Source organism: Chanos chanos, chromosome 10 (genome assembly GCF_902362185.1).
Source record: "Chanos chanos chromosome 10, fChaCha1.1, whole genome shotgun sequence".
NCBI lineage: Eukaryota > Metazoa > Chordata > Actinopteri > Gonorynchiformes > Chanidae > Chanos > Chanos chanos.
The window spans coordinates 34,120,165-34,146,131 of record NC_044504.1 but is presented as its reverse complement, the minus strand read 5'-3'; the positions used below and the strand labels follow the sequence as shown (position 1 = coordinate 34,146,131).

The window sequence follows — 25,967 nt, the reverse complement described above, 5'->3', positions numbered from 1 at the left end:
AACGGACGTCTTACTCACCGACGACTCGCTGTCTCGTATGAGAAAATCTCCTTCCACGCCTCGTTCGTTGAGCGCACACTCCGCTTGGTGTCTCGTGACATTTCCATAATACCAATCCTTCCCAGCAAACATGCCGGTACGAGAGGGCCCCATGTAGTTCATGTGTGGCGAGCTAGGGCCCGAATCGGTCCCTGGGCCGTCACTGAGGACCATCACATAGTTCTTGGGCACGAGGCCGACTACGCCACGGCTGTTTTTACACCTCCACCACTCCGGGTCGTTCTCCGGCTTCTCCAACACCTCCATCGTCTCACCTTTCTCAAAGTTCAGCTCTTCTTCTGTGACCGAGCTAAAGGGGTACAGAGTCTGAACAACGTGGAGAACTGGCATCGCCGGGCGCCCGTTGGTCACCATGGACCTCTGCCCCGCCTGCAGAGACCGGAAACTTCCCATAGTGTCGCCAAACCCTCTGTCAGAGTCCCCGAAACCGGTCTCTTCCTGGACGTAGTTGGACGGGAACCACCCGACGCGGCCCGCGTAGCTACCTCTCCACCATCCGTCGCTGCATTTCTCCATGACGACCACCTTGGCCCCCTTAATGAGCGTCAGCTCATCGTCTCGCTCTGCCGCGTAGGAGAACTTCACCAGCGCCGGAATGTTCAGGTCGTAGATCCGTTCTGCCCCGCCCACGCCTCCTGTGCTCCCATTGGTTGGGTACTCGGCGTCTGTGCTGGGTGTTGGAGAGGTATCACGTGCACTTGTCTTTCTCTTTGTCTTTCCAAGACCTAGAGAAAGAGAGAGAGAGAGAGAGAGAGAGAGAGAGAGAGAGAGAGAGAGAGAGAGGGAGAGAGAGAGCAGTTGCTTTGAAACTTCAGCCGTAACTCAATGCGCCATTTCATTCTGCTAATATAGCTCTCAAAGAACCCTAACAAAAATTTACAACTTGCATTTTGGTATTATAGCTAGTGATCCATTAATTAAATGGCTTTTTTATTACAGAAATCCCACATATCTGAGGCTATTTTAATGAACCATACACCACAATAAATCCTTGAGCTATCTATTCGAGTTTTAACATTTAAGACTTATTCATCACACAGCGCGAAGCTGCACCATATTCAGCGAAGGGCATTTTTAAGTACTGCAACAGATAAAGCTGATTAGCATTCCTGTGAAGTGGCTGAGAAGATGTGCTCGAAGTTTTTACAAAGCTTAGGGCCCAGGGGGTCATGGGGGGGGGGGGGGACGTGGGATCTGATTGAGGCCGCGGGCTCTACTGAAACTTCTGTGGGGAGGTGCTCAGCTCCTCCCTCCATGGTGTAAGAAACAGCAATCGGCGGAGAACTTGAGGAGCTAATCTTTAGCTACAGGTATCTCTCGCTACTGTGGGCAACCAGAGTCCTGTGTGCTCTCGGAGCCTTTGATCCTCGAACCATCGAATTTAAATCAAGTTATCTCAGAAAAGTGAAGCCAGATGTTTTTGTTTTTTTTTCCAACAGTCATGGACTACGATCCTGTAAGAAGGTGAGAGTCTCTGAATGGGGTTTTATCAATGTTCAAACATGATCAAGCTCACAGCAGGGTATGGAGACAACTCAGATGAACTGCTCTGACAGGTGTACAGAGAGAGAGAGAGAGAGAGAGAGAGAGAGAGAGAGAGAAAAACTCACACCCACATGCAAACTTGGCTTGTAAGATCAAACACACGAACATGTGTACATGGCACACAACAGCATACGTAAATAAAAAATTCAAAAATACCTCTGTGACTCCTGTTATCAATGTTCCACTAGTGTCTATTTAAATCCCCATAAAATAGGACAGAAAAGCTTGCTATGCAGGAAGTAGGACACCGTCGCTACTTTCTGAGAGCCTCTGACAAGCCGTGGATATGAAAAGGTCTCTTACTTTAGTCTAAGGTAAGTGGAAAAGACACCTGTCTCAGTATTGGCTTGTTCTACCTCCACCTGAACGGTACAGGGCTAGAAAAGAGTCCAGTCAAAGGGTTCCCGTCAAGCGAAAGGCCGGGGCGGGCAGGGCCTGGCGAAGCGAAGCAGGCAGAGCCAGCTCAGGCTTGACAATCTTTTCGCAGCTGAACCGTCGACTCCTCTGAGCCAGTCACGCGTAATAAACCTCCGGGGCAGCAGGGGCAGCGTGCTGAGGCGGTTTACTCCCGACATGAGGCAGGAGAGAGGAGGTAGTGAAAGAGGACGGGAAGTCTGAGTGGGGTTGGAATGTGATGAGATGTGACAGGAGAGAAAGCTCAATTTGGCGAGCGCTGACCTGCTGAACGCCAAAGCTGAGGATGTCAATGAGCATTCGCAACCTGTCGCTGGTCTTCTGACAGAGACGAGCACGTGTAACGATATGCTTTTTGACATGTACAGTCACACACATGCGTGCACTCACACGCGCACATACATACACACACACACACACACACACACACGCGTGCGCGCACGTTCACACATACACACACTAGGCCAAGTGAGCTACAGTAAACTTTAGATACAGATACCCTGTTTCCATGGACTTGCATTAACTTGTACTCCTGACTGTTTATAGTTAAGAGCATTTGTGGTTGACATTATCCTTGCATCATCTAAAACCATCACTAAAAAAAACACAAACAAAAAACCACACACACACAGAAACACGCATGCACATGCACACGCACACACACACGTACGCACAACACCTTTCATCATCTAAAACCATCACAGAAAAAAAAAAAAAACAAAAACAAAAAACCACACACGCACACACGCACACACACGCACACAAACACGCACGCACACACACAAACACGCACGTACACACATGCACGACGCTAATGCTTCTCCTGTCAAATTCAAATTCTTTCCACTCTTAAACCAGAACATAAATATGAAAAACAGAAGGCAGGGAAGCTTTGTCTCAGTTTACACAAGGAGCAGTTTCCGGTTCAAAAAAAGTATCATCGAAACTTTTCTTGCGTGGGATCTGTGAAGTGGAGTGTCAGTCAGTGGTCTATGTATGCATCACAGGCTTTAACTGGCAGGGAATAAAGACAGCGATGCAAGCGCTTTAAAGACTTCTGGGAAATCTGGAAATAGAATCACGTTCCACAAATAATAGGCAATATGTGAGAGGAACTGAGACGGAGGGGGGAATGAAAGCAAAGAGAGAAAGAGAGCGTGCACACATTGAAGTGTGTTTGTGTGTGTGTGTGTGTGTGTGTGTGTGTGAGAGAGAGAGAGAGTGAAAAAAAAGGCTTTTTGACATGACACAATGTGATAGCCTAACTCTGCGTCTCTTTTTAAGTGTCCCAGTGTGGGTGGGGGGGGGGTCGGCTGTCTACTCTAACCCGGCAGAGAGGAGACACGCGGAACTTACAGTGTCAAATCTCTAGTGACCCAAACGTCTTTGTACAACACATCACATCTGAATACCGTAAAACACGCGTGAAACCTAACAGCACATAATAGCGCCAGCACACACGCTCGTGCCAGAACACAGCTACAGCATTCACGGAGTCTCAAACACACTCAAACACACAACCTCTCCCTAAGTTTTCATATTCATACACACACACACACACAAACACGCCCCTGCACACACCACATACAAGCACTCCTTTCTTCCTCCCTCTGTCTCATTTGCACTTCAAGGGTGAGGTCTGCTGGGTACAGAGAACTGGGCTGGCAGGAGAACGGTCCACACACAAATACAGCCCATCAGGTACACGTCATGTACTCATCTCCCTCCCTCACCTCTCCCCCCCCCCCTCTCTTCCTCCCCCCCCCCCCTCTCCCTCACCTCTCTCTCTCTCTCTCTCTCTCTCTCCCCCCCCCCCTCTCTCTCTCTCTCTCCCTCACCTCTCTCTCTCTCCCTCTCTCTCTCACCTCTCTCTCTTTCTCTCTCCCTCACCTCTCTCTCTCTCTCTCTCCCGCTCTCTCCCTCTCTCTCTCTCCCCCCCCCCCCCCTCTCTCTCTCTCTCTCTCTTTCTCTCTCCCTCCCTCACCTCTCTCTCTCTCCCCTCTCTCTCTCTCTCCCTCTCTCTCTCTCTCTCTCCCCCTCACCTCTCTCTCTCCCTCCCTCACCTCTCTTTCTCTCTCTCTCTCTCTCTCTCCCCCTCACCTCTCTCTCTCTCCCCCCCCCCTCTCTCTCTCTCTCTCCCTCCCTCTCTCTCTCACCTCTCTCTCTCTCTCTTTCTCTCTCCCTCACCTCTCTCTCTCTCTCCCCCCCCCTCTCCCCCCCCCCTCTCTCTCTCTCTCTCTCTCTCTCTCTCCCCCCTCTCTCTCTCTCTCTCTCTCTCTCTCCCCCTCTCTCTCTCTCTCTCTCTCTACCCCTCACCTCTCTCTCTCTCTCTCTCCCCCCCTCTCTCTCTCTCTCCCTCCCTCACTTCTCTTTCTCTCTCTCTCTCTCTCTCTCTCTCTCCCCCTCACCTCTCTCTCTCTCCCTCTCTCTCTCTCTCTCTGCCCACCGTCATCACTCAGTCTTTTTCCCTCGTTCGTCCACACTTGTACTTTTCCCTTAACTTTTGTACACAACCAGTCACTTCCAACACTAACATTCTCGACACAATCTCACCATATAACCATTTCCATCTTTCTTTCCACTTCTACAATGTTTTTCACTTCCATATCCAGACCATTGGATTACACATAAAAATGATGCTTTGGCACGCTTGGAATATGGTTCCTATTTAATATTCCTAACCATGTTTTCATACATCTATTTGTCTGCCCAGCCTCCCACACAGTGTGTAGGCCTTAATGAAAAAGGCACAATGTCATCTCCATCAGCTCCCACTGTGAGTACCGCAGGGGCCCTGGCTACTGTTAGCCTTACTCCGCTTTAACAACAGCACACAAAAGCACTGCCTCACAAAAGGAAGGCACAGCTGCACGACAGGAACCGGACCGGACCGGACCGGGCCGAACGCCTCAGACCTTCAGTGAGATTAACCCAGATTGCACAGAGAGGTCCGTACGGAACAGCAGGCAATCCAGAGGTGACAGAACTGAGCCCCAGGAGGAAATAACGAGATGGTTATTTCTCCTCGTGGAATCAAAACCTCCTTGGCGAGGTAAAAAGGAGGAGATGTGATTCCTTCGTGCCGTGACCTTTACGCTCTGAGTGTGACATCAGCAGGTCGCGTCACTCTCATATGATGATTAGTGGGTCTTCGCAGGTTGCCGACCGGGCTGCGACACGGCGTAATTCAAATGAAGAGCTTACTCGAATGTTTCGACAGCATTTGACGGCAATTTGAAGAGTTTATGAAGGACCATGTAAGCTATTACTCAAATGTCAAGTCATAGTGTGAAAGCAGTTCTTAAGGTCTAAGTGCTTAATGTGAAACAGAGTCAAACAACTTGCATCAGCAGACACCCCCCCCCCCTCCCAAAAGGTTGCTACAGATGACTAATACTGCAGCCGTCAGGCAGAGTTCATGTATGTGGTTATATTTAGTAAAAGTAAGATGTTGAAATGTGGCTTTTATCTGTTTTCCTCTGTCCTCTCTTGCTCAGACTTTCTTTGCTTTGAAGAACTGCCTTCATAAATGGCATCATTAAATGATTATCTAGACAGGGAGTCTGGGTCTGTTTTTTGGGTATGGAGAGGCCTGCTGCATGTTTGTATGTGTGATCATGTTAAAGACCATGCTGGCCAATGAAGGCACCACTTTACAAAGAAATGCTTAATGCCTCTGTGTGTGTGTGCATGTGTGTGTGTGTGTGCGTGTGCGTGTGCGTGTGCGTGTGCATGTGCATGTGTGTGTGTGCGTGTGCGCGCGCGCGCGCGTGCGTGCATGTGTGCACATGTGTGAGTGTGTGTATGCTGTGAGACCCCTACCTACAGGAAGGTAAACCCTGATATCGCAACACAAAAAGCTCCATTATACTGCACTCAGCTAATGGTGACTGTTGGCATATATGAACATAAACATGCATTCAAATACACACGCGCGCGCACGCACGCACAGACACACACATGTGCACACGCGCGCACAGACACACATGCAGACACACACACAGACACACAGACAAAGAAAACTCAAAATATACAGGGTAAACATCCAAAAGATATTTTAAATAAATATTTTAATAAAATCAGAAGACTTTCGTGCTTCAATTTAACTGAAAGCAAATCAGACATCCTAGTTTATGTTAGATAGTCTGTTTTATATTCACCAAAAGCCTATTACTGTGAAACTCCCATGAAGTCAATCTGGATTGTTAGAGCGAGTCCAGGAGTGAGGTGTGTGTGTGTGTGTGTGTGTGTTTGTGTGTGTTTGTGTGCAAGCATACATATACATCATGCGCCAAGCTTTGAGATGAGATCCTCTGATCTTAAAAGAGTGACAAGCCTTTGTGCTCAACAGGAAAGTGGAAGGAGGTAAGTGCAGGTAACCGTGACAACCACCAATCAGTGAGAGCCAGTGGGAATGCAAAGGGGGAAGCTCTCCCAAGCCTCTATGACCTTTGATGATGTTACCCAGCATGCACCAAGCCTAACAGGTCTGATTCAGTCCCTGATGACTGATTCCTCCACATCCAACATGCAACTGTGGAGGAATCTGGCGAATGGGTCCCACTAGACGTGTTACCTTATGAATCTACTGCTTTAAGTCTACACAGAACTTATGGTTCGCTATATACCAGGGTTTAACACAGTTTCAGCACAGCAGAAAACTAAATGCCATATGTCAAATTTGCTAACTGGGAGATGATGACTGCCTGTGCTTGGCCAAGGTGAAATTCTCCATTGGAAGAAGAATTTGGAAACAGTGATCAACATTTTCGACAACGTGCAAAATCAACAAGAACATGAACCTCTGTTTTAAAGGCATTCCGGTATTGGAATTATAACACAGTGTGTACACTGTCAAAAGCCACATGTTAAGACGTTAGTGTAGCTGGTGTCTCGTGTCATGCACTGTATTAGCCGCACGCACAGCAGAACCACACGCTCTGCACCGAGCGTCATGGTCCGTCACACTGGCGCTGTTTGCGTACTTGTACTGTTACACATCTAATCTGTGTAAACACAGATTTACAGACATAAACAGTGTGTATGTGAATGGACGTAGATTATGCTGTTTCATAGATTTCACTCCCTGAGGATCTGAATCATTATAGCGAAGACGAAGCAGCCAAGTTAAAAAAAAAAAAAAAAAAAAAAGAAAGAAAGAAAAACGCTGCCCCTTTCGCCGTGTCTGTGCTCTCTCCAGGGCTGTGTTGGCACGTGTAGAGCGATGAGATCACACTCTGGCCTCGTCCAGAAGGAGAACACGTCCTTCATTTCGACACACTGGTACAGTCCACCCCTTGCTTAACTAAATTGGTTTTAATGCAGATGAGGACTGTCCCATACAGAAGGACATTCATCACCTTTGTTGCCAAAGGTTTTTTTTTTTTTTTTTTTTCAGATCACCAACAAAACAAGAACAAAAGACTTGGGTGAGAGAGAGGGAGAGGGAGAGGGGGGGGGGGGGGGGATAGAGAAGCACTGAGAATATGCATATGAAAAATGGCAGACTGGGTACTCCAATTCATTTACTCATTCATCATCATCATCATCATCATCATCATCAACATCGTATTTCACTTACAGTCATCCCTAACCTGAACACTACAACGCTCATACCTCCTCCCCTGCTACTTCTCATGTCTGGGGTCTGAGTGAGGTAGCTCTCTCCACACTGTAAGCACCGTTTGATGTGATTACACAATCCTGGTATAGACCTTCATTCACTAATCTCCCTCCGTTTCATAAATATCTGAAATATCTCAAATCTTAATCCACTGTAATCCTGGTTATCTGACAAGAAAGGGGGACAAATTCTCTAATCTCCATGTTTCCCTCCTAGATTTATAACATTCCGCTCTCCGCAACCACAGCCAACGATGCCTCGTTCTGGTCAAGGGGGCTGGAAAATTGGCACGTCTGAAGAGTGGAGAGCTGACATTTCTGAATATTGGAGAGTACTGGGCCTTAAAATCCATTTATTCCAGAATAACTGAACAGACTCCGTCCCATCTCAAGGCACAACTCACAGTTTCGTAAACCTAAGGGAAAAGCCGCAACGATTACTCTAATAAACCGGGTAACAAACCGATCGTTCAGTAATGGCGCCGACTTCCCGCCAGACGGCCTCATTTTTACTACACCCCTTAAAGAGAATTGGGTGCAAACAGAACGATCAGAGCAAAATATCTCTGACATAAGACAGATAAACTCATGTTCTGGTAGAATAATATTAAAACAAACTACAGGCCATCGAGTTAAACTGACACAAGAAAAACATTTCGCCGGGGCATCCCTGGCCGCAGATTCCACTGAAACATTTTGTTCTCCGACAATATGGAGATAGCAGGTTTGTATTTGAAATGAAAGAGATGAACAATAATTATACTAAACCAGCTAAAAATTCCACTGAAATATGAATGGTTTCGGTCATGTGGAAACGTCGCGTTTTTTGTGGCTTTCCATTAAAAATCCAGAGTCCATGAAATCAAAACAGAGACAGCATGTGACAGCATATGACCTCATGTCGTCATGCACTTCAAAATGAGTCAGAGAGAGATGATTGTGATAGAAACTATAAGGTGTTGAGTAATGCTAAGGGTGTGTTTCTGTGCGGACCTGATGAGCGTGACTGATAACTTATCAGTGAACCGTAGGGAGCGTGTTCTTTCCAGATCCAGCAATTCCCCATTACAAAAACTGCATTACAACGAAGTCAATTTTTTAACCAAATAAACGGATTTATTCCCACTGTACGTTTGACGCTGACTGATGGCCAAGTCGTCCTTCTCATACGTGCCATTAACTGGGCCACCTGGATCTGATTTCTACCTCAGTGTAAACACTGGTCGATTAAAACAAATGGCACTGTCAAATCAGATTAAGCCATGACTCCTGATTCATGATCTCCAGCGAAGCTTTAGGCCTAAACGGCATGACCGATTTGAACTTAATTCTGAACAAGCAAAGTTAATCAGCGTGGTTGAACCGAACGCGCTTTCACTGACCAAGCATTAAATTGTGTTTATGTGCAAGTGTGTGCGTGTGTGGGTGTATGTGTGTGTGTGTGTGTTTGTGAGTATATATGTGAGAGAGAGAGAGACAGAGAGAGAGAGAGAGAGAGACAGGGAGAGAAACTGCGCCTTTACATTCATCCTACATAAAATCCAAACTGTGTGTGGGTACACGGTCCATTTACCTTCACAGAAAAAAATATCTCATATTTCATCGAGTGGATAGACATATGTACTGTCTAAATGATGTCACGTGTGCATTAAACAGTGTGACACAGGAAAGCACTTCCCATAGTACCCCCCAGTCAAGCCTACAGAAACTCACAGTCCCCAGTCAGTCCACCCACAGGAAAGTACCCTCCACTCAAGCCTACAAAAACCCACAGTCCCCAGTCAGTCCACCACAGTTCCCGACAGACCAGATGTGTGTGAACAGAGCCTGCTTTTCTCACTCACCCAGAGTGTCTTTCAGATTTTTCACCAGCGAAGCTTTCTTCAGACTGTTCTTACGTTCCACGTAGTTGGAGGGAACGTAGCCCGTCTGGTTGGACCCGTTACGGACCCTCCACCAAGTTTTGGAGTCGTCTAGGAGCCAAAGGCGCTCGTTTTTACGGATGTCAAGTTCTTGGTCCTGCTGGGCAGTGTAGTCCCACTTGGCTATAACTATGGCCTCCTCTGTCATTTTTCATCGAGTCTCTGAAAAACAGAAGCCAGAGAGGAAAGCATGTTAGCCGAGCAGAAAGGAAACGTCTTAAATCAGATTATGTAAACCTTGTAACACAGCTGACGTCTGGGAACCACCCAGAGCTTCTATATCCATTCCTTAAGTATATGTACAGTAGTAAAAAAAAATTGTCACTCAACAGTCACCAACTGTAAACGTCAAGTACAAATTCTGGGTGGTTACGGGGCGGTCCAGGAAGATGATGAACAGTGGAATTTAAAAAAAACAACAAAAAAAAAAAACATACAACATATGATACAAGGGTTGGAAAAAAAAAAAGAATAAAAAGTGAACTTAAAGTGAGCACACTGAGAAATGTATGGAGGAGGATACAACAGCTTAAGAGTCATCACACAGAGATGTCAGCCTCGCCCTGGAACAGTGGAGAGGCCTCGGTACAGAGCGACCCCCAGCTAAAACCATTACAGACTGGTCAAAAAAAAAAAAAAAAGACAGACAGGATTACATGTGCTCTATTTAACATGGCAGTGGGGGTCAGGTAAGCACTCTCTCCGTCTCTCTCTCTCTCTCTCTCTCTGTTTGCATTTAGGAGTATGCTGTCTGTACATCCAAGCAGAGCGGTAAGAGACTAAAAACAGTATTTGAGAAGAGAAAGAGCAAGTTGATAAACAGAAAGGGAAGACGCTGCAGAGAAAGGAGAGAAAGAGAGCGACAGAACGGAATAAAGAACTGAGTGAAGGTTTATGTCGGAAGGCTAGCGCTCCCACGCCGATTTGCGTGTGCTAAATCACTTAATCCACTCTATTCATATCATTAAATAAAGAGCAAAACCTTCACATGAAAAAAACATGAAATATTACCAGGAAGCTCAAAGACCCACGGCCGAGATATTAAAAACACACAAATGTTTCTCCAGTTCCAGAACAAACCGATGGAATTAATAAAACAGGATGGCGGAGGTCATTAATAAATGAATAAAAGTGAATTATTGGTGAGATTTAACCTTCCCCTCAAACATAACGTGTGTGATATGAGGGAGAGGCCTGCAGAACGATTGAATAGGCATTGAATAGTAAATGAGTGATAAAATATTGATGGTGTTTCAGGCAAACTCACTTAAATACCTACACCCCTGCTGTGAGCTCCATCAGCCATGGTCACTGAGTCAAACAGAGAGAGTGAGAGTGAGAAAGAGTGAAAGAGAGAGAGAGAGTTAGAGAGAGAGCTAGTGAGAGAGAGAGAGAGAGAGAGAGAGAGAGAGAGTGAGAGTGAGAGTGAGAGTGAGAGAGAGAGAGAGAGAGAGAGAGAGAGAGAGAGAGAGTGAGAGTGAGACAGAGAGAGAGGGACAGAGAGAGAGAGACAGGGAGAGAGAAAGCATATGGGCTTTTTATGTTTGTGTGCTCGTTTGAGAGTTTGTTGTTGGGGCCAGCATCAAAATATTAGATTGCAGTACTGTGCGCACGCACTCGCACACACACACACACACACACACACACACACACACATCTTCCTATTTGCCACAGTAGGCTATATTGTGAATGATTCTAATACCTACAATAACACTACAGTACAATGGCACACACTTGGTTTATTTGGTCATTCACTGCACTGATCCAAAGTTGTGAAATTTTACATAAAAGGGAAATTAAGATGAGGAAATTTAGGAGCGTTTGTCATTCTCTGCTCTTTATTCAATTTATTTAATGAGATGACTATCCACACTCCAGCTCAGCACATAACTCAAGAGAAACCTCATCCTACAAAGCAGATAAAAGATCCCATTACTGCTGCCAGTTCTGTTTCATTAATGCAAATATGGTACTCCTTTCCTTTTACAAGTACCCATTAAAGTCCAGTTCAATTAGGAACTGGTTTCACAGAGGCACTGCAAAAGCTGCATAACACATCCTGCTTCTCTCCTCAAGTGGTTCCACAATGACGCTAATGACAGTATGACCTAACGCTGCTGGCACAAAGAAGGAGAGACAGGGATGGGGAGAGAAAGAAAGAAAGAAAGAGAGAAAGAAAGAAAGAAAGAAAGAAGACAGAGAAAGAGACAGACAGAGAGAGAGAGAGAGAAAGCGAGAAAGGAAGAGAAAGAGATAGAAAGAACGAGAAAGAAAGAGAGAAAGTAAAAATCCCAAAGCTGTCAAACAGGCTTGGAGAGAGAGAGAGAGAGAGAGAGAGAGAGAGAGAGAGAGAGAGAGAGATTGAGAGAGAGAGAGAGAGAGAGAGGGAGGAAGGAGGAGGCAGTAGCAGGCTGAAGCTTGTCTCTGAGGAATGCTGACATGTGACACAGAATGATCCACCAGTTCAAAGGCAAGGCCAATGATGCGAAAACTCAAAGACCGGGCAGAGGGGATGGAAAGGCCACTCCGACCAAGTGGCAAAACACTGCAGCCCTATGCCGAGGAAAGACCACCGTCAGCAGGTCAGCGGGGCAGAGCGGAGGATGGGAGAGAGGATAAAAGAGCTGCTCATTAACACGACGAGCCTAGCACGGTGCAAACTCAAACCGAGAAGAAAACATTCGGAAAGCCAGTTTGGTCATCGGCCATGTTCTCTGTTACTCCAAACACGCATTTGCCGCAATACAAACTGACAACTGGGGTCTGATTCCATAAGAACCTCTTCAAATCTAATAAGTGAAACATTACACTCGAAGCAGAAGCATTTCAGATGTTGCCAGGCGATTCATTGCGCTGATGTCAGTATACATTGGTACACTGATGGTGATTTACAAGGTATAGACTCAAGTATCCATAAAGTTTTAACATCTTGCTTTTAAAGATCAACACTCTATCTCTCTCCAAACAAACTGAACCACTATCCTGTTACACATCCCTAATCCTCTTAGTTAAATAATTCGATAGCGCTCATTTAGCACAAACAACAACAGCAGAACCCGGTCAGAGTTCTGATACAGCGTGAGAGCGAGAGACACTGCGAAGTAATGTGAAACGTTTTGGGAACGTTGTGTTAGCGTTTTGCCGTTTTCCAGTGCTCTGGAAAAATGACTACCACTTTAGGCACTCATTTCATAGTTTAGTCGCGTGAGCTTGTGGAATGCTAAACGAGAGCTTGCGGCAACACATGAAAAATGACAATAAAAGAGCAGGTAGAAATCCGCACAGGTCTTGTTGTTGGGAGAGAAAACCCAAACGCCTTATTTAGAAATGTTGGGCCTATATAACCCTGGGGCGAAAACCGTTCTCTAATATCTCTGCTTTTCCCCAGCAGTAACACTGAGAGCTTCGACCTCCAAACGTTGCGATAGATGACGCTCATTTCCCTAATCAGAGCGAGACGACATCCCGCTTTCTCCGATATACATGTCACTGCGCCTACCTGCTTAATAAATTCCATCATTAGAGAGACAGATTGCCTTGCTGTGGGAAAGCCGATTAATCTGAGAGGAAGATCGTTCATTTTCGATGCCAAGGATTCGCGCGGTACCAATCGATCTACCCCGGGCTCAAAGTCAGCCTACACACATGCGAGAGGCATTAACCTCGGGCCTGTAGAGCGGGTTGCTGCTACAGTTGGCCGTAAAACATTATACCTGATTCGAAGAAAACGAGCATTCTACATCCCATCATTGGAAGAGACAGACATTACTGTGAATGAAAAGAAGAAACTGAAATAAGCTGTCAGTCCTCACTCTTTCATTCTTTTGGCACCGTTCCTCAGTCTCAAACGGCTGCTCACTAGGAAGAAAGAGGGAAAACAAAGGGATGTAACGAGATGAAAAAAAACAGAGAGCCAGAGGAAACGAGCGAGGAGGAGAAAGCGGAAGAAAGGAGAAGACAGACGACAGAAAGAGACAGTCAGAAAGAGAAAGAGATATTCCGCCGGCTGACTTTGAGCATCTTCGGGCGGAGCGGATTCCCAGGAGCGGGGCCGCACTCAGCGATCCCACACTCCGGCCCGGCGCACTCCAGGGACCCGAAAGCATTTAATTCACTTAACACACACGCTGGGCGGGATTCCAGTTCCCATTCCGCGATGCTCCGACTCTCCCGCTCTGCCACTTCGGCAAACGCTACACACACACACACACACGCACACACACACACACACACACACACACACACACACAAACACAGAGAACCCAGACTCCCTGATTCCAGTCTCTAAAACCTTCACTTACCGAGACGGAACAGCTGTCTCTGGCCCGGTGGCAGCATTACGACGGGCCATTAGAGAGCCTTTAAATGCAATCTCTAACCCCTGCCGACTAAGACGGCCTTTTGTTTAACAGCTGACGCGCTTCAGCTTTTACCCGGAGTGACACTGATGGAGAGAGGCCAGACATCCCAGTTCTGTGAGACAAACAGGGACAAAAATGAGAGACCGCGCAGAGTTTTTTTGTTGCTGTTGTTGTTGTTGTTGTTTTTGCAAAGGAAAGAGAACACACAAATAGGAAGACGGAAGGAAAGGATAGAGCGAGGAAAAGTGAAGTAGAGAGATGAGGGAGGAGACGGGGAAGAGGGAGAGAAAGAGCGAGGGGGAAGAGGGAGAGAAAGAGAGGGGGGGAAGAGGGAGAGAAAGAGCGAGGGGAAAGAGGGAGAGAAAGAGAGAGGGGGTAGAGAGAGCTCCATTAGGCTGTCTCAGCAAATTCACAAAGACACTCTCCAGCACACAAAACACCCCAAAGAAGGGGAAGCAAAAGGGTACAAAAAGAGAGTGGGGGGGGGGGGGGGTGTTGGAGGGTGTTGGGGCTGACAAAGTGTTTTGTGTTGGGCATTCAGTACAGAGAGCCACATCCTTTTCCTTTTCTTTCACTCTTTCATTCCTTGAATCTTATTTTGTTGGGGGTTTTTTTTAGCTACAGAATGATGTTCTGAATGTAGTTCATATTCTGTTCAGCAAACATCTGCTTAAACTCCAAAAGAACCGTTCAAAAGCCCTCCTAAAGAGATTTAGACTCAGCCGGAAAAAAAAACAAAAAAAAAAACGCTTGTTTGAAGAGGACGGAGCCCATCTGGCCCTACGTGAATGGTTTTCTGAAATCGGGTCAAGACCTGCGCTAAATGGAGACATGCCATTTCACAATTTCTGTCTTAATGATCAGTCTGTGTCCCATCCCAAAAGTTCCAGAGTTCCTTTTCTGGCTAATTAATCCCAACAGGGAAGTGAAACCACAAAAAAAAAAAAAAAAAATCTAAAGCACACTGAAATTAAAGAGGGAGAGTAAAGAGAGAGAGAGAGAGAGAGAAAGATAGAGAGAAGAGGAGAAGGGAGGCTGCTAAAATTTCCAAGAAAAGCTAAGGATTGAGTTTGACAGACACACTGATACATAAACCAGTCACCGAGAAATGAACCATCATAGCATCAGTGAAAACAAGTGCAAGTTGCCAGCTTGTATTTTGCTTAGAGAACGGTGCTCCTATCAAAGCCTGAGCACAGAGGAATAATGCCCAGTTACACTCAAGCTAGCCAGTCAAACACATGGGTTTGCACATAAAGTGTGTGTGTGTGTGTGTGTGTGTGTGTGTGTGTGTGTGTGTGTGAGTGAGACACTGTAGATGAGGAACGTTGTGCAGGTGGAATGATGGAACAACATGCAGCTACAAAGTAATTATCAGTGCCAGCATTGTCATGTTACCTTAATGACTGAAATTCAATTCTCCGCTTCAAAAGCTGTAAGCTGAAATCAGAGAAAATTCTTTGATTTTTTGAAACAGTAAATTAATAGCAGATACAGCTATGAGCAGTATATCCTATACTGCCAATCAAAAATCTTTAGACTTTCAAATAGGTGCCCCAATACTAAGTTATAACTGATCATTCACGTCAACCGAAGTTGATTATGTACAGAGTTTTTTTCAAACCAAACAAAAGGGTTTTATGGTTCCAAAGGTCTGTAAGTGAGCTGGATATGTCTCAAGTTTAATACATAAACAACAGACAAAGAACAAAGACAAAATTACTGAAAGGTTATTGGAAGTGGTGAGACAGTGCCTCTCTGATGAAGGCAGTGGTTGCTTCTCCGTTAGCGAAAAGACCAAAATTACAAGCTGTATGCCACTACGGTGATGTCACCAGAATGGGACTGGTCCAACACCCAGGCATTTAAACACCAACACAGCACAGCACAGCTGAGAGTCTGCTGCTTCAATGCCTGATCAAAAATAGACCAAAGCATTTGCTCAACATACGGAGTAACTGGTTCAACCACATAACACAACACATGCTAGCAATTATTCCTTACTAAATGGCTGTAATTTAGCACTTCTAAGATAGCCGTGACATAATGCGTAGCGTATTTCACATCCACAAGATCAATGTAAACCCTGGCGTCCATGAACCCCACCTGGAGCAAAAGACGCATATCTGAGACAGGTCCATTTTAAACACAGCGGATCACTCCATCAACAGTGGGACTGCAGTCGCAAAACACAAACGAATTTCACTCTGGTTTAATGAACAGACTGAATTTTTGTAGGATTTTACACTCAAATAAAAACAGCATTGTTAATAAGAGCACAAGGATTTCAGCAGTAATAAACTCACTCTGATAGTCAGTTTGAAGTGATCTAAAAAAAAAAGCAAAAAAAAAAAAAAACAGTGGTTTAGATTTATAGCACAAGTGTTTTACTGGCTGCATTTATATGCAGACAAATAAACCGTAAATAATCCAACTAACTGTTGGATCAGAATAAAAAACCTTCATATGAACAAATCGGAAAAATCGGAATAGAGCAATCCAACTGAATTTGACTCGAATGAATTCTCTATCCAATCCAATGAGGTGGTGTACGTTTGAATTAATCCCTTATATAGAAGGACAGCCATTAGCCATTAATAGCGCATAAACACTTGAATCAGACTGCTTTTGTGTATTTACATACTTTCTGCGCCTATTCTTTTGGGTCACAGTGCAAAAAAGGGCATTTGTGAAAAACGTGTCTTTCGACAAAAAGCAATGTCATGCTGACAATTCTAGAGGAATAGAAAATACTTGAACAGTTGGATGGGAGAAATGTTTGTCTCCTTTCAAAATCTGTAAATTCCTGTAATACAACTGTCTTCCACCGGTAATACAACTCTCTTCCACCAAAAAAAGGTGTTATACCGAACTAATGGTACTTCTATGTTATTAGCCTGTTGCCGTAACAACACTTTTCGACACTAAAAGCCGCTCCTCACATACACAGAACTCTTTTCAGATCACACGTAGTGTTTATGTAAACGAACACTTTAAACGGATTTCCGCGTTATGGGTACATGTGTGAACAGGTCATTCGGAGTCTCATTCATTCGGATCGCTGAATATCTCGGTATGTAAACACAGCCAATGAGCAGTCTGTCAACATTAGTTTTAGGTGTGCTTGACAAGAGAAAAAAACTGAACGCGTTTCGCCGAGAGACCACAGAGGATACGACAATGTGAGGTCAGTATCCATCTCACAGAGGAATTCATACTGAGTAAATCACCGAAGTCCTCACGGCACAACAGGAATGCAGAATAGCTGCTGCTCTTTATTCCATGTCGCTCTCCGCTGCGCTGGGAATGCGGGCAGAAGGACAGTCAAACTGGATCTATGTCACAGCAGCTCAGACAATTCTCACCATTCGTCTCTGAGAGACACAATGCACAGCTGAGCTGATGAATACAGATCTCTTTTCCCGCTCTCAGCACTTTCTCATGTCATTTCTGTTCAGCCTTTTCTTTCCCTTTCTCTGTCCTCGGCACAAAGCACATTGTGGAACGCATCGCTATGGCGACCGGGCCAGCTCTCGGTTGAAGCGGCTAAAGGATTTGAGTTGTGAGATATCATAAGTGATAAATTGGACCAATTAAACGTACTGATATTGTCAAACCCAAAAGAATCGCCTTCATACGAGAGAGACACTGGTTTGCGTGTGCATGTGAAACTAAGTGAAAATGAAGGACATAAAACTTGCCACAGCACTAAAAAAAAAAGGAGTCATCACCTGAAACTCTCCATCCTTATTCCTCCAGTCAAAAATGTAGGCCTGCACTGACTTAATCACATACTTAATCTACAAACACGCAACAGTAAGCACGAGGTATCAAAAATCATTTTGGCATAAAAAAAAAAAAAAAACGAAAACAACAACAAAAGTTCCTCATCCTGACGTCTACACCCAGAGCCCTTCTGGCGTTCATCTCTATTGTCTCTACGACTCTCCTTTTCATTTTCCTTTCTCTGAGTCATTGGTTTACCTCTCCTGGATTTAGAAATGCACAAACACAAACTGACAGGACACGTATACCTGATCTAAGAGTCACACCTCTCATTCATATTGTTTTGTTAACGAACTACTGTTGTTGAAATGTCAGCGAAGGTTCTGAGAAATTCAAGCTATCCTCCTTTGTGTCTTACTAGTTTTTTTTTTTGGGGGGGGGGGGGGTTTGTTTGTTTTTAAGCTCAGATTTGCAGTGAATGAAGGATGTCTCCAAGCACACTGACTCAAAGCAAAAGGATTAATGCACTGAAAAAAAATAAATAGTTTTGAATATGATACGCTTTTCCAAATAGTTTGTCTTCTCCCTCCAAACATGAGCTTTATGAATGTTTATGTGTGTGTGTTATCTTTACATCGTCTAATATCATGGAGGAAAGGGATCATCCAGAAGTCAAATGGGCGAATTCCGAGCTACTCCAGCTTTCTCCGTCCTCTTTGCTTCATTATGGGATACTTCAGGCTCAGATCACGCACACAACTCAGAGACAGGGGGGAAAAAATCCGCAAAAAAAAAACCCTCAACAAAACAAACACACAAAAAAACTCCCTAATGTTATTTTACCGCTGACCGTTCTACAACCCTTTCCAAATCAGAGCACAGTCGGCTGATGTAGTCATTCAAATAGCCCTTATTATAATCCTGACTCCATATAAATGGAGAATAGGGTTTATGACAGAAAACAAAAAACTTTATGCTTAATTTCTGTCAGTAAGAGAGAGAGAGCAAGAGAGAGACAGAGAGAAACTAACCAGAGTAAAGATAACCTAATTCAATTAGCTAGCTAACAATGAAACTTAGAATGGTAGCAAAGTCTACAGGGAGTCTTGCAGGGCTTGGGGAAATGTTGTTTTAACCCCATGAGACACTGATCACGACAATCTGACTATACACGGACATATCCTGGGTTTTTGTTTTCTGAATTCATTACCTTGCCTGGTACTGACTGATCTTACCTGGCAGCCACTGTTCCATCAGGAAGACAACTGGGAGGGGGCAAGCAAGTTCCCAAAAATCAGGTCTTGTAAAGCTCTCTCCAGCTGTTTATTAGCAATTTGATTGCACTAGGAAAACATAACCTCTTAGACAGCCCGAGATGTTTAACCAGGCTACAGAAAAAAAAAGCGTTCAGACCTGAACGATCAGGATAAGAGCCTTATTAAACGAGGCGAGAGCACACGCTACGTTCAGCTGGGTTGGAAACACTAAACCAAACGTTTTGACTGCACAGAACATAAAGGGTATTAAATCCAAAATATGATCAAGCCTGCAAATGACGATCACCATAGAAATCCATAAGTATAATAGTGAACTTGCATCTCATCACTGTGGTGAGCTCTAGCGTAAAGGGTCCCACAGTAGCATTTAGCATTATTCCGCGCTGTTCCACTTCACGGTTAAAATTTCAGTAAAGGAGCTTATCGTCTGATCAAAAGGAGAGTCGCACTACCAGCACGGCAGCTACGCTTAATTCATGCAGAGATAATAGAGATATATACAGTATATATATATATATATGTACAAATACATATTAAATGGGAGTAAGATTCGACACAGACAAAAACAGACAGGACCCTGAGGCAAAATGAGACTTCATTCAAAACCAGATGTATCATGCTCCCGGTGTCTTGTTACCAAATCTGCCTTCCTCCTGTAAGCGTTTAACCCGTCATTCAGCGGAGGTCACTCTACCAACGAGTGTTGCTTTCTGACCCCCACGCAGCTCGAGGCTACCGCTCATCCTCCGAGGCCGCGAAGGCCCGATATCGGTTTCTCTTACACAAACGGTGTGCCGCAGTAGCCCCTAACCGCCTGTCAAAACAAACAGCACACGCGCATTCTCGCTAACCATGGGACTGGAATGGGTTCAGTCAGAGGGAGCACAATGATAGCTTTCAGGTGGCAGACTACAACCATACAACAGACTTTTACTTTATTCTGGCCGTTTCAAAGAGGCCTCTTCTACCTCTTCTCCTTGGCGCGCGCACACACACACACACACACACACACACATGTACACCCACACCCAACGACCGGAGGGTGAAAGAAGGTGGAGAAATTTGGTGTTTGCAGTTCTATTTTAGGAGGGGGAAATGGAAAGATACAACTAGATATCTGAGTGTGCACAAGTGGCCAGAGAGCTCATGAAATACCCACGGGAGCCTACAAGTCGTTTGGTTGCTACGCATGATCTGTTCTTCTAGGCTCTTGAAAAAAAAAAAAACCTCATCTCTTGGTACTGCACACCACCCGGTTTCTCTTCCTGGTCACAAACAGCCATGGGATTAAAGATGTGTAGAAATTTGGCTTCGAGCCACAAACATGCCGAGCGTGAAACGGTGAAATGGGCTAAAGAACAAAACAGCTAAGGATAGATCAGAGCGGTTTGTGTGTGTCTGTGATACGTCTTTCTCCGCAGAGACAACCAACATTACTTCATCCAGTTCACTCTCCCCTCTAGCTAAAGATATGCATCGCGCCGTATTGCACTGTAGTCATGTACTGACCGAATACACAGCTTAAGCACTGCGTAGAGAAACTAGCACAATCAGGTAAGCCATCTGACAACACATAACATGAAAGCATCTGAACGCATCGGTTCATGTGTTGAATACAGTTCGGAGTGAAATACAAACAAGAGAGATATCAAGACTAATGAAAAGCTTTTTTTTGTTAAGACGTGAACTTTCAGGTTCTGCGCTTAATTCCCATCCTGGGAATCCGGCAGCCAGACAAACGGTGAAGTATGCGTCAAAAGCCTGAACTCCGAATAACAAGGAAAACACCCTGGGGAGGAATACGGATGAGGCCCCGACAGAACAAGAACCGGAGTTCCATCTTTAGACAGGAGATGGGAGGCATGTCTCTACAGCTCTGGAGAAGGCTGGCCTAGTCAAACAGAACATATTCATCCTCAGAGAGAGAGAGAGAGAGAGAGAGAGAGAGAGAGTGAGAGAGAGAGAGAGAGAGAGAGAGAGAGGAATAGGAAAGCCGAATAAACGTGTTTTGAGCCAGGTAAGATTACAGCACACCCATCACTGGCAGACAACCAGAAATCTCTATCTAAATCTCTGGCACTAAGCAGTGGTCTAACAAAACCGAGACCAACAGCAATATCTACAATGCCTTGAATCATGTAGACTCGGTGAATTGGGAGCACGATACATAAACAAGGCAGAGTGAATGAGCGATCGGTCTGAATTGAATACGCGGTGGCAGATAGCCTATACGGCTCCGCTACTGTGCCGCTGCTGAAGTCAGTCCATGCACAGTACATTTGCATAGACCACAAAGTCCAGCGAGTAAGGCCTTTCACCTTTCCTCTGCTAGTCTCTCATAATGAGCAGCATGAAAGGTAGCGCTGATCTGCTCAAATTCATTCTGCAACTTAGGGAAGAGAAACCCCTGAGAGAGGTCCATACGGAGGGCCTAATTCCCCCCCCCCCCTCTCTCTCATTACCCTGCATACCGGTATATATTTCAGATTGAATATGTCAACTGTAATCTGTGTGTGTAGCTGACGTGTGGGTAATTTCTATAATAGGCTGGCCTAAGTGGACCTGCCACTGGCCCCTTCTCCTCAGGGCTAATCCACGAAATGACCCTCCACCGCTCTCCGCAGCTTATTTACATACATGAGTGAATTTCATATAAGACAATGAGGGAGCACATATGGGATGTAGAGGAAGACCCATGTCCATTAGTTACATATGGATGTATTTTTTTTTATTATTTATTTGTTTAGAAAGAGGGTGTATTTGTTGTCTTTCGTTTATGTATTCATACGATGCTGGAACAGGCAAGAGAGCCTGTAGGGGTTTCCCTGTGGCAGCTTCTCATAGCTACAGCACAGTTTTTATGTTTTATGCATGTAGTCAAAGCCAGAGAGGGCTTGAGTTATGTCTATTAATTAGCAAACCTGGGAAATGAAAACTGTGTGTGTGTGTGAGTGTGTGTGTGATTATGTACTCCAAAGCTTCCATTCTCGCAGGATTCAACCAATCACCTGCTGGAAAAAACCTCAACAAATCCACCACTGGAATTCAGCACTCCACCAAAAGGATGTACTGAGGAAGCAACAGCTTTGAGCGTTTTTCAAAGGAGTTCCTACCATTCATACTGCAATTATCTAGACAAAAAGACTTTCTTTAGAATGATCATAATATCCTATTAAAGAACAGACTGTTTTCGCTTGAAGAAGAAACATTCTACAGTTCTATCAGCCCATAATTACGTTGACAAAAACCCATTTAATGGCTGTACTGTACGGAGCAGTCAGCCGCTGATGTGTCGACTGAATAACATTAGAGCCTTGGCTCTTGTTCAGGTCAGGGAGTATAAAAGATGTGATTGGGGGGGGTCGAAAGGTCTGGGAGAGCGAGGAGATGTGTATGAAGAGGTGCTTGTGGTGTGTGTGTGTGTGTGTGTGTGTGTGTTTTTTTTTCTTATTCACTCTGTGTCCTTCACCTTCACATTGTACCACAGGCCTCAGACTATGCTTTTCTACTAAATTATTCTCTTTGATGATCTCTAACTCTCTCTCTCTCTCTCTCTCTGTCTTACACACACACACACACACACACACACAGATGTTATGGCAGTCTGCAAAAGAAAAAAGAAAACTGTTGCCCTGAGACATGTGCTTTCAGACAAATTCAGTATCAAATCTTGCACAGCCTAAACCGTAAAAAACATGGAATCATTGAAAAGGGAAAGAACAAAAACCACTGGAAGGTTCTATTGAGTATGAGTCTAATGTGTACAGTGTTTTTAATAAAGCTGTGCTCGCACTCGAGAAAGGGCTGCGCCATTTCTCCGTCCTCTCGTAGAAAAAGAAAACCTCTCTTTGACATCGGAATGAGACGCAGTTTTATGGCTGTGATATTAATTATGAGATTATGAAGGCAAACAGCCCTGCTCTATTTGTTAAGCATCAGCTGAACAAGCTGCTGAGAGGATGAGAGGGCTGATGAGTGACGGATCACACTTGCCTCTGAGAAATCTTCTCTTTCACACCTGCTCTCATATCTTTACAAATCCTCTCCACACACACCCACGGCTATCAGCCACCCCCCCCCCCCCCACCCCCTGTAAATGATATTCAAGAACTATTTAAACTGTTGCCTGAAAACGTTCCAAGAGCGACTAAGCGAGAAAGAGACAGAGACCGAGAGATACACGATGTTTGCCATGGTAACCCGTCACACCTCAGAGGGACAATAAAAAAAAAAAAAAAGAAAGCAAAATCAATTGAAGAATGAAAAAAAGAAGATTACACACAAATTCATTTTCACCAAAACCTCAGTAAATTGTCTTCGGATAAAAGGAACTACAGAATGAACTAACTGAGAGGTGAACACATACAGACCCAGTGTGTGTCTGTCACACTTTCATTATCTCTGCTGCCTTCAATGATTCTCACCCTAAACTGGGCTCTCGACAAACCTGTTACACTTGTGAAATATTGTGATTAGAAACCCTAACAATGTTATGAGAGCTATGACAAGTCATCAAACAACAGAGGCTGATGGTGAAAAGACTCGTGTTGCAACGCTTAAATAACCTACATTGACCATTATGTTCATAATCATAAAGGCTGGCTAATTAGCATGTGTATTGTGGGGGGGGCAGTTTGAGGGGGTGCGGGAAACCGTTACATAACTGTTATCTGCTAACAGGGGAGCAGGAATTACAATCTGGCACACTGAAAATCCTTGCAGCCTTTGCTAGAACAGATCTGCCCCTCCTAGAGAGCTTAGCTTGGCACACTGCACATCCACTGCAGGTAAAATCTGTGCTTTTAAAAACCTGCTGAAATAGCAAAATCTCCCTCTCTCACTCAGTAACTATATGTCACTCTATCACTCCTGATACCTGTTAATGGCTGTTTATCCAACCATCTCCTTTATGATTCTGTGGTCTTTCACCCTAACCACCTGTGTCTTGTTCGAACAGGACAAGGCTTCCTCTTTTCACTTCTTCATATAAACCCTATGCGGATGCTCTGTCAGTACGCTCTGTCAAAGACTCCCCTCTGACCGCTCTGTCTTCCTTAATTCCCTCTGTCTCTTTTGGCTATGGCAGCTCTACTGCAGCAATGTCCATCTGGGTCTCTCTTTAGATGATGTCATTATAAAGTTATGTGCCAACTCTGCGAGAGCTGGAAAGACTCTGATGGTTGGGGGGTGGAGGGGGGGGGGGGGGGGGGGATTATGGGAGTGGACCGCAAGCAAGCGATCGCACATCCCGCTAACACACACACACACACACACACACACACACACACACACACACATACATACATACACAATTGATCTTTCTCTCTCTTTCAATTCCTTCCATCCTCTGATCCCTTTAAACACACATCACTCTCTCCTTCCAGATTTGAACACGAGGGAGCAGAATAATCCACGCGAGTGCGGACGGCCAAAAACACAGACCAAACGACAGAGGGAACGAGATATTCACATGGGAAGAGACAGAACTGGTGGATGATTGATTCTAACAGAGGCCTAAATCTTTTTTAATCTGCTTTGGATATGACAGGAGCGCTGATGGCCAGTCAGCTGGAATATGGGACTGGTCATCACGTTTGTCATGTTTGATGGAATTTTGAAAAAAAAAGAAAAGAAAGAAAAGAAAAAAAAAAAAGGACGTAAACCGTATGCTAACAATCAAAAAGAGAGGAAGAAGTGAAAGGGTAAAGAGGGATTAAACAATGAGAAAGAGCGAGAGAGAGAGAGAAACTGAAGGAAACAGCAAGAGTGTGCACTTTCACTGCCAAATCCAGCCCTGGAATGTGACACTAGACCAATTGGACAAACATCCACTTGTACAGGAAACAGTAAGGTCAAAGAACACACCACTTCCTGCACAAATAAAGCAATGGATCTTGTTTGGTGATCTGGGACTTGAAAAATCTGAAACTGTTTTCTTTGAGCGAGGGAACTCCTTGGGCCTGACGAGAGAGAAATTCCACATGTTTAAACACACACACGCACACACGCACAGATGTATGTATGTGTTTATATATAAACGCGGGTCGTTACCTCTACAGAAGAATGAAGAATCGCATACCACAGAAACGGATTAAGAGAATGCATCTGATTGAGAGACCAGTGTCACAAAAGGCAACGCACAGGACAAAGACCTCGCACGCACGAGGATGCGTGGGTGTGTCACACGCGTCCGGCAATAGAGGAGCAGACCGCTCCGTGTCTCCTCCTCTCCAGACCGCTCCGTGTCTCCTCCTCTCCAGACCGCTCCGTGTCTCCTCCTCTCCGTACACAGGACAGAGGTGGCTGTAGCCTGATCCTTTGGCTGGTTCAGGTCAGGTCACTCTCTCAAAGGCAGATTTTTGTCTCGACTTTTCCCCCGCCTTTTACGGTCCCTCTCGGTTTTTTTCAACCCTCGCGTACTGCTTACCCACCGAGCTACACGGGGGCGGGGGGAAGACGACTGGATTTCGAATCAGTCTGACCCACCACTAATAGAGACATAATGAGTTAACAGTCCCTCTGCCCCTGTGGAACCAATGTGTGTCTCTAGGGTCAAGATTCCACAATACAAATTATCCAATCATTAAATTACAGGAGCAGACCTGACCACAACGCTGCTGAGATGATTATCTAGATCTTTTTCCCCTGACGTGCAAAAAAAAAAAAAAAAAAAAAAAAAAAAGGAAACGTATCATGTTCGGCTCAATTCTCCTATTTTCTCTGGCAGACAAATTGCCAAATTATCCACTTGAGGACCGAGGCCAACAGATAGGTGTGTCACACTTCATTAAACATGGACTGGTTTCTCTTCTCACCTCCAGGGCTGATCTGGAGCAGGGCCCATAGGCAAAGAGCGGCCTATGGCGTGTGTCCAACCTACACTTATACGTCTATATAGCTACATCAGCACATCTTCACGAGCCAATGCCAAGAGCTTTGGATGTGTGTTTTTGTGTGTGTGTGTGTGTGCGATTCTGTGTGTGTGGGCATGTAAGGTCCCCCACTGTGTCTCCTTTAGGGCTGTGTTTCACCCCTTTATG

The 25,967-nt window shown here is 45.0% G+C and overlaps 1 protein-coding gene across 1 annotated transcript in view; it reads right to left on the bottom strand.

Annotated features, from left to right (window-relative positions):
- nck2a (NCK adaptor protein 2a) overlaps window positions 1–25,967 on the bottom strand; it is a 33,344-nt gene that overhangs the window by 612 nt on the left and 6,765 nt on the right. The window contains exons 2-3 of the mRNA XM_030786979.1: window positions 9,486–9,725; window positions 19–785 (exon numbers count right to left, since the gene is read on the bottom strand). Coding sequence (XP_030642839.1) covers window positions 19–785; window positions 9,486–9,711 — 993 coding nt within the window. The 5' untranslated portion in view covers window positions 9,712–9,725. The remainder of the gene's footprint in view (window positions 1–18; window positions 786–9,485; window positions 9,726–25,967) is intronic.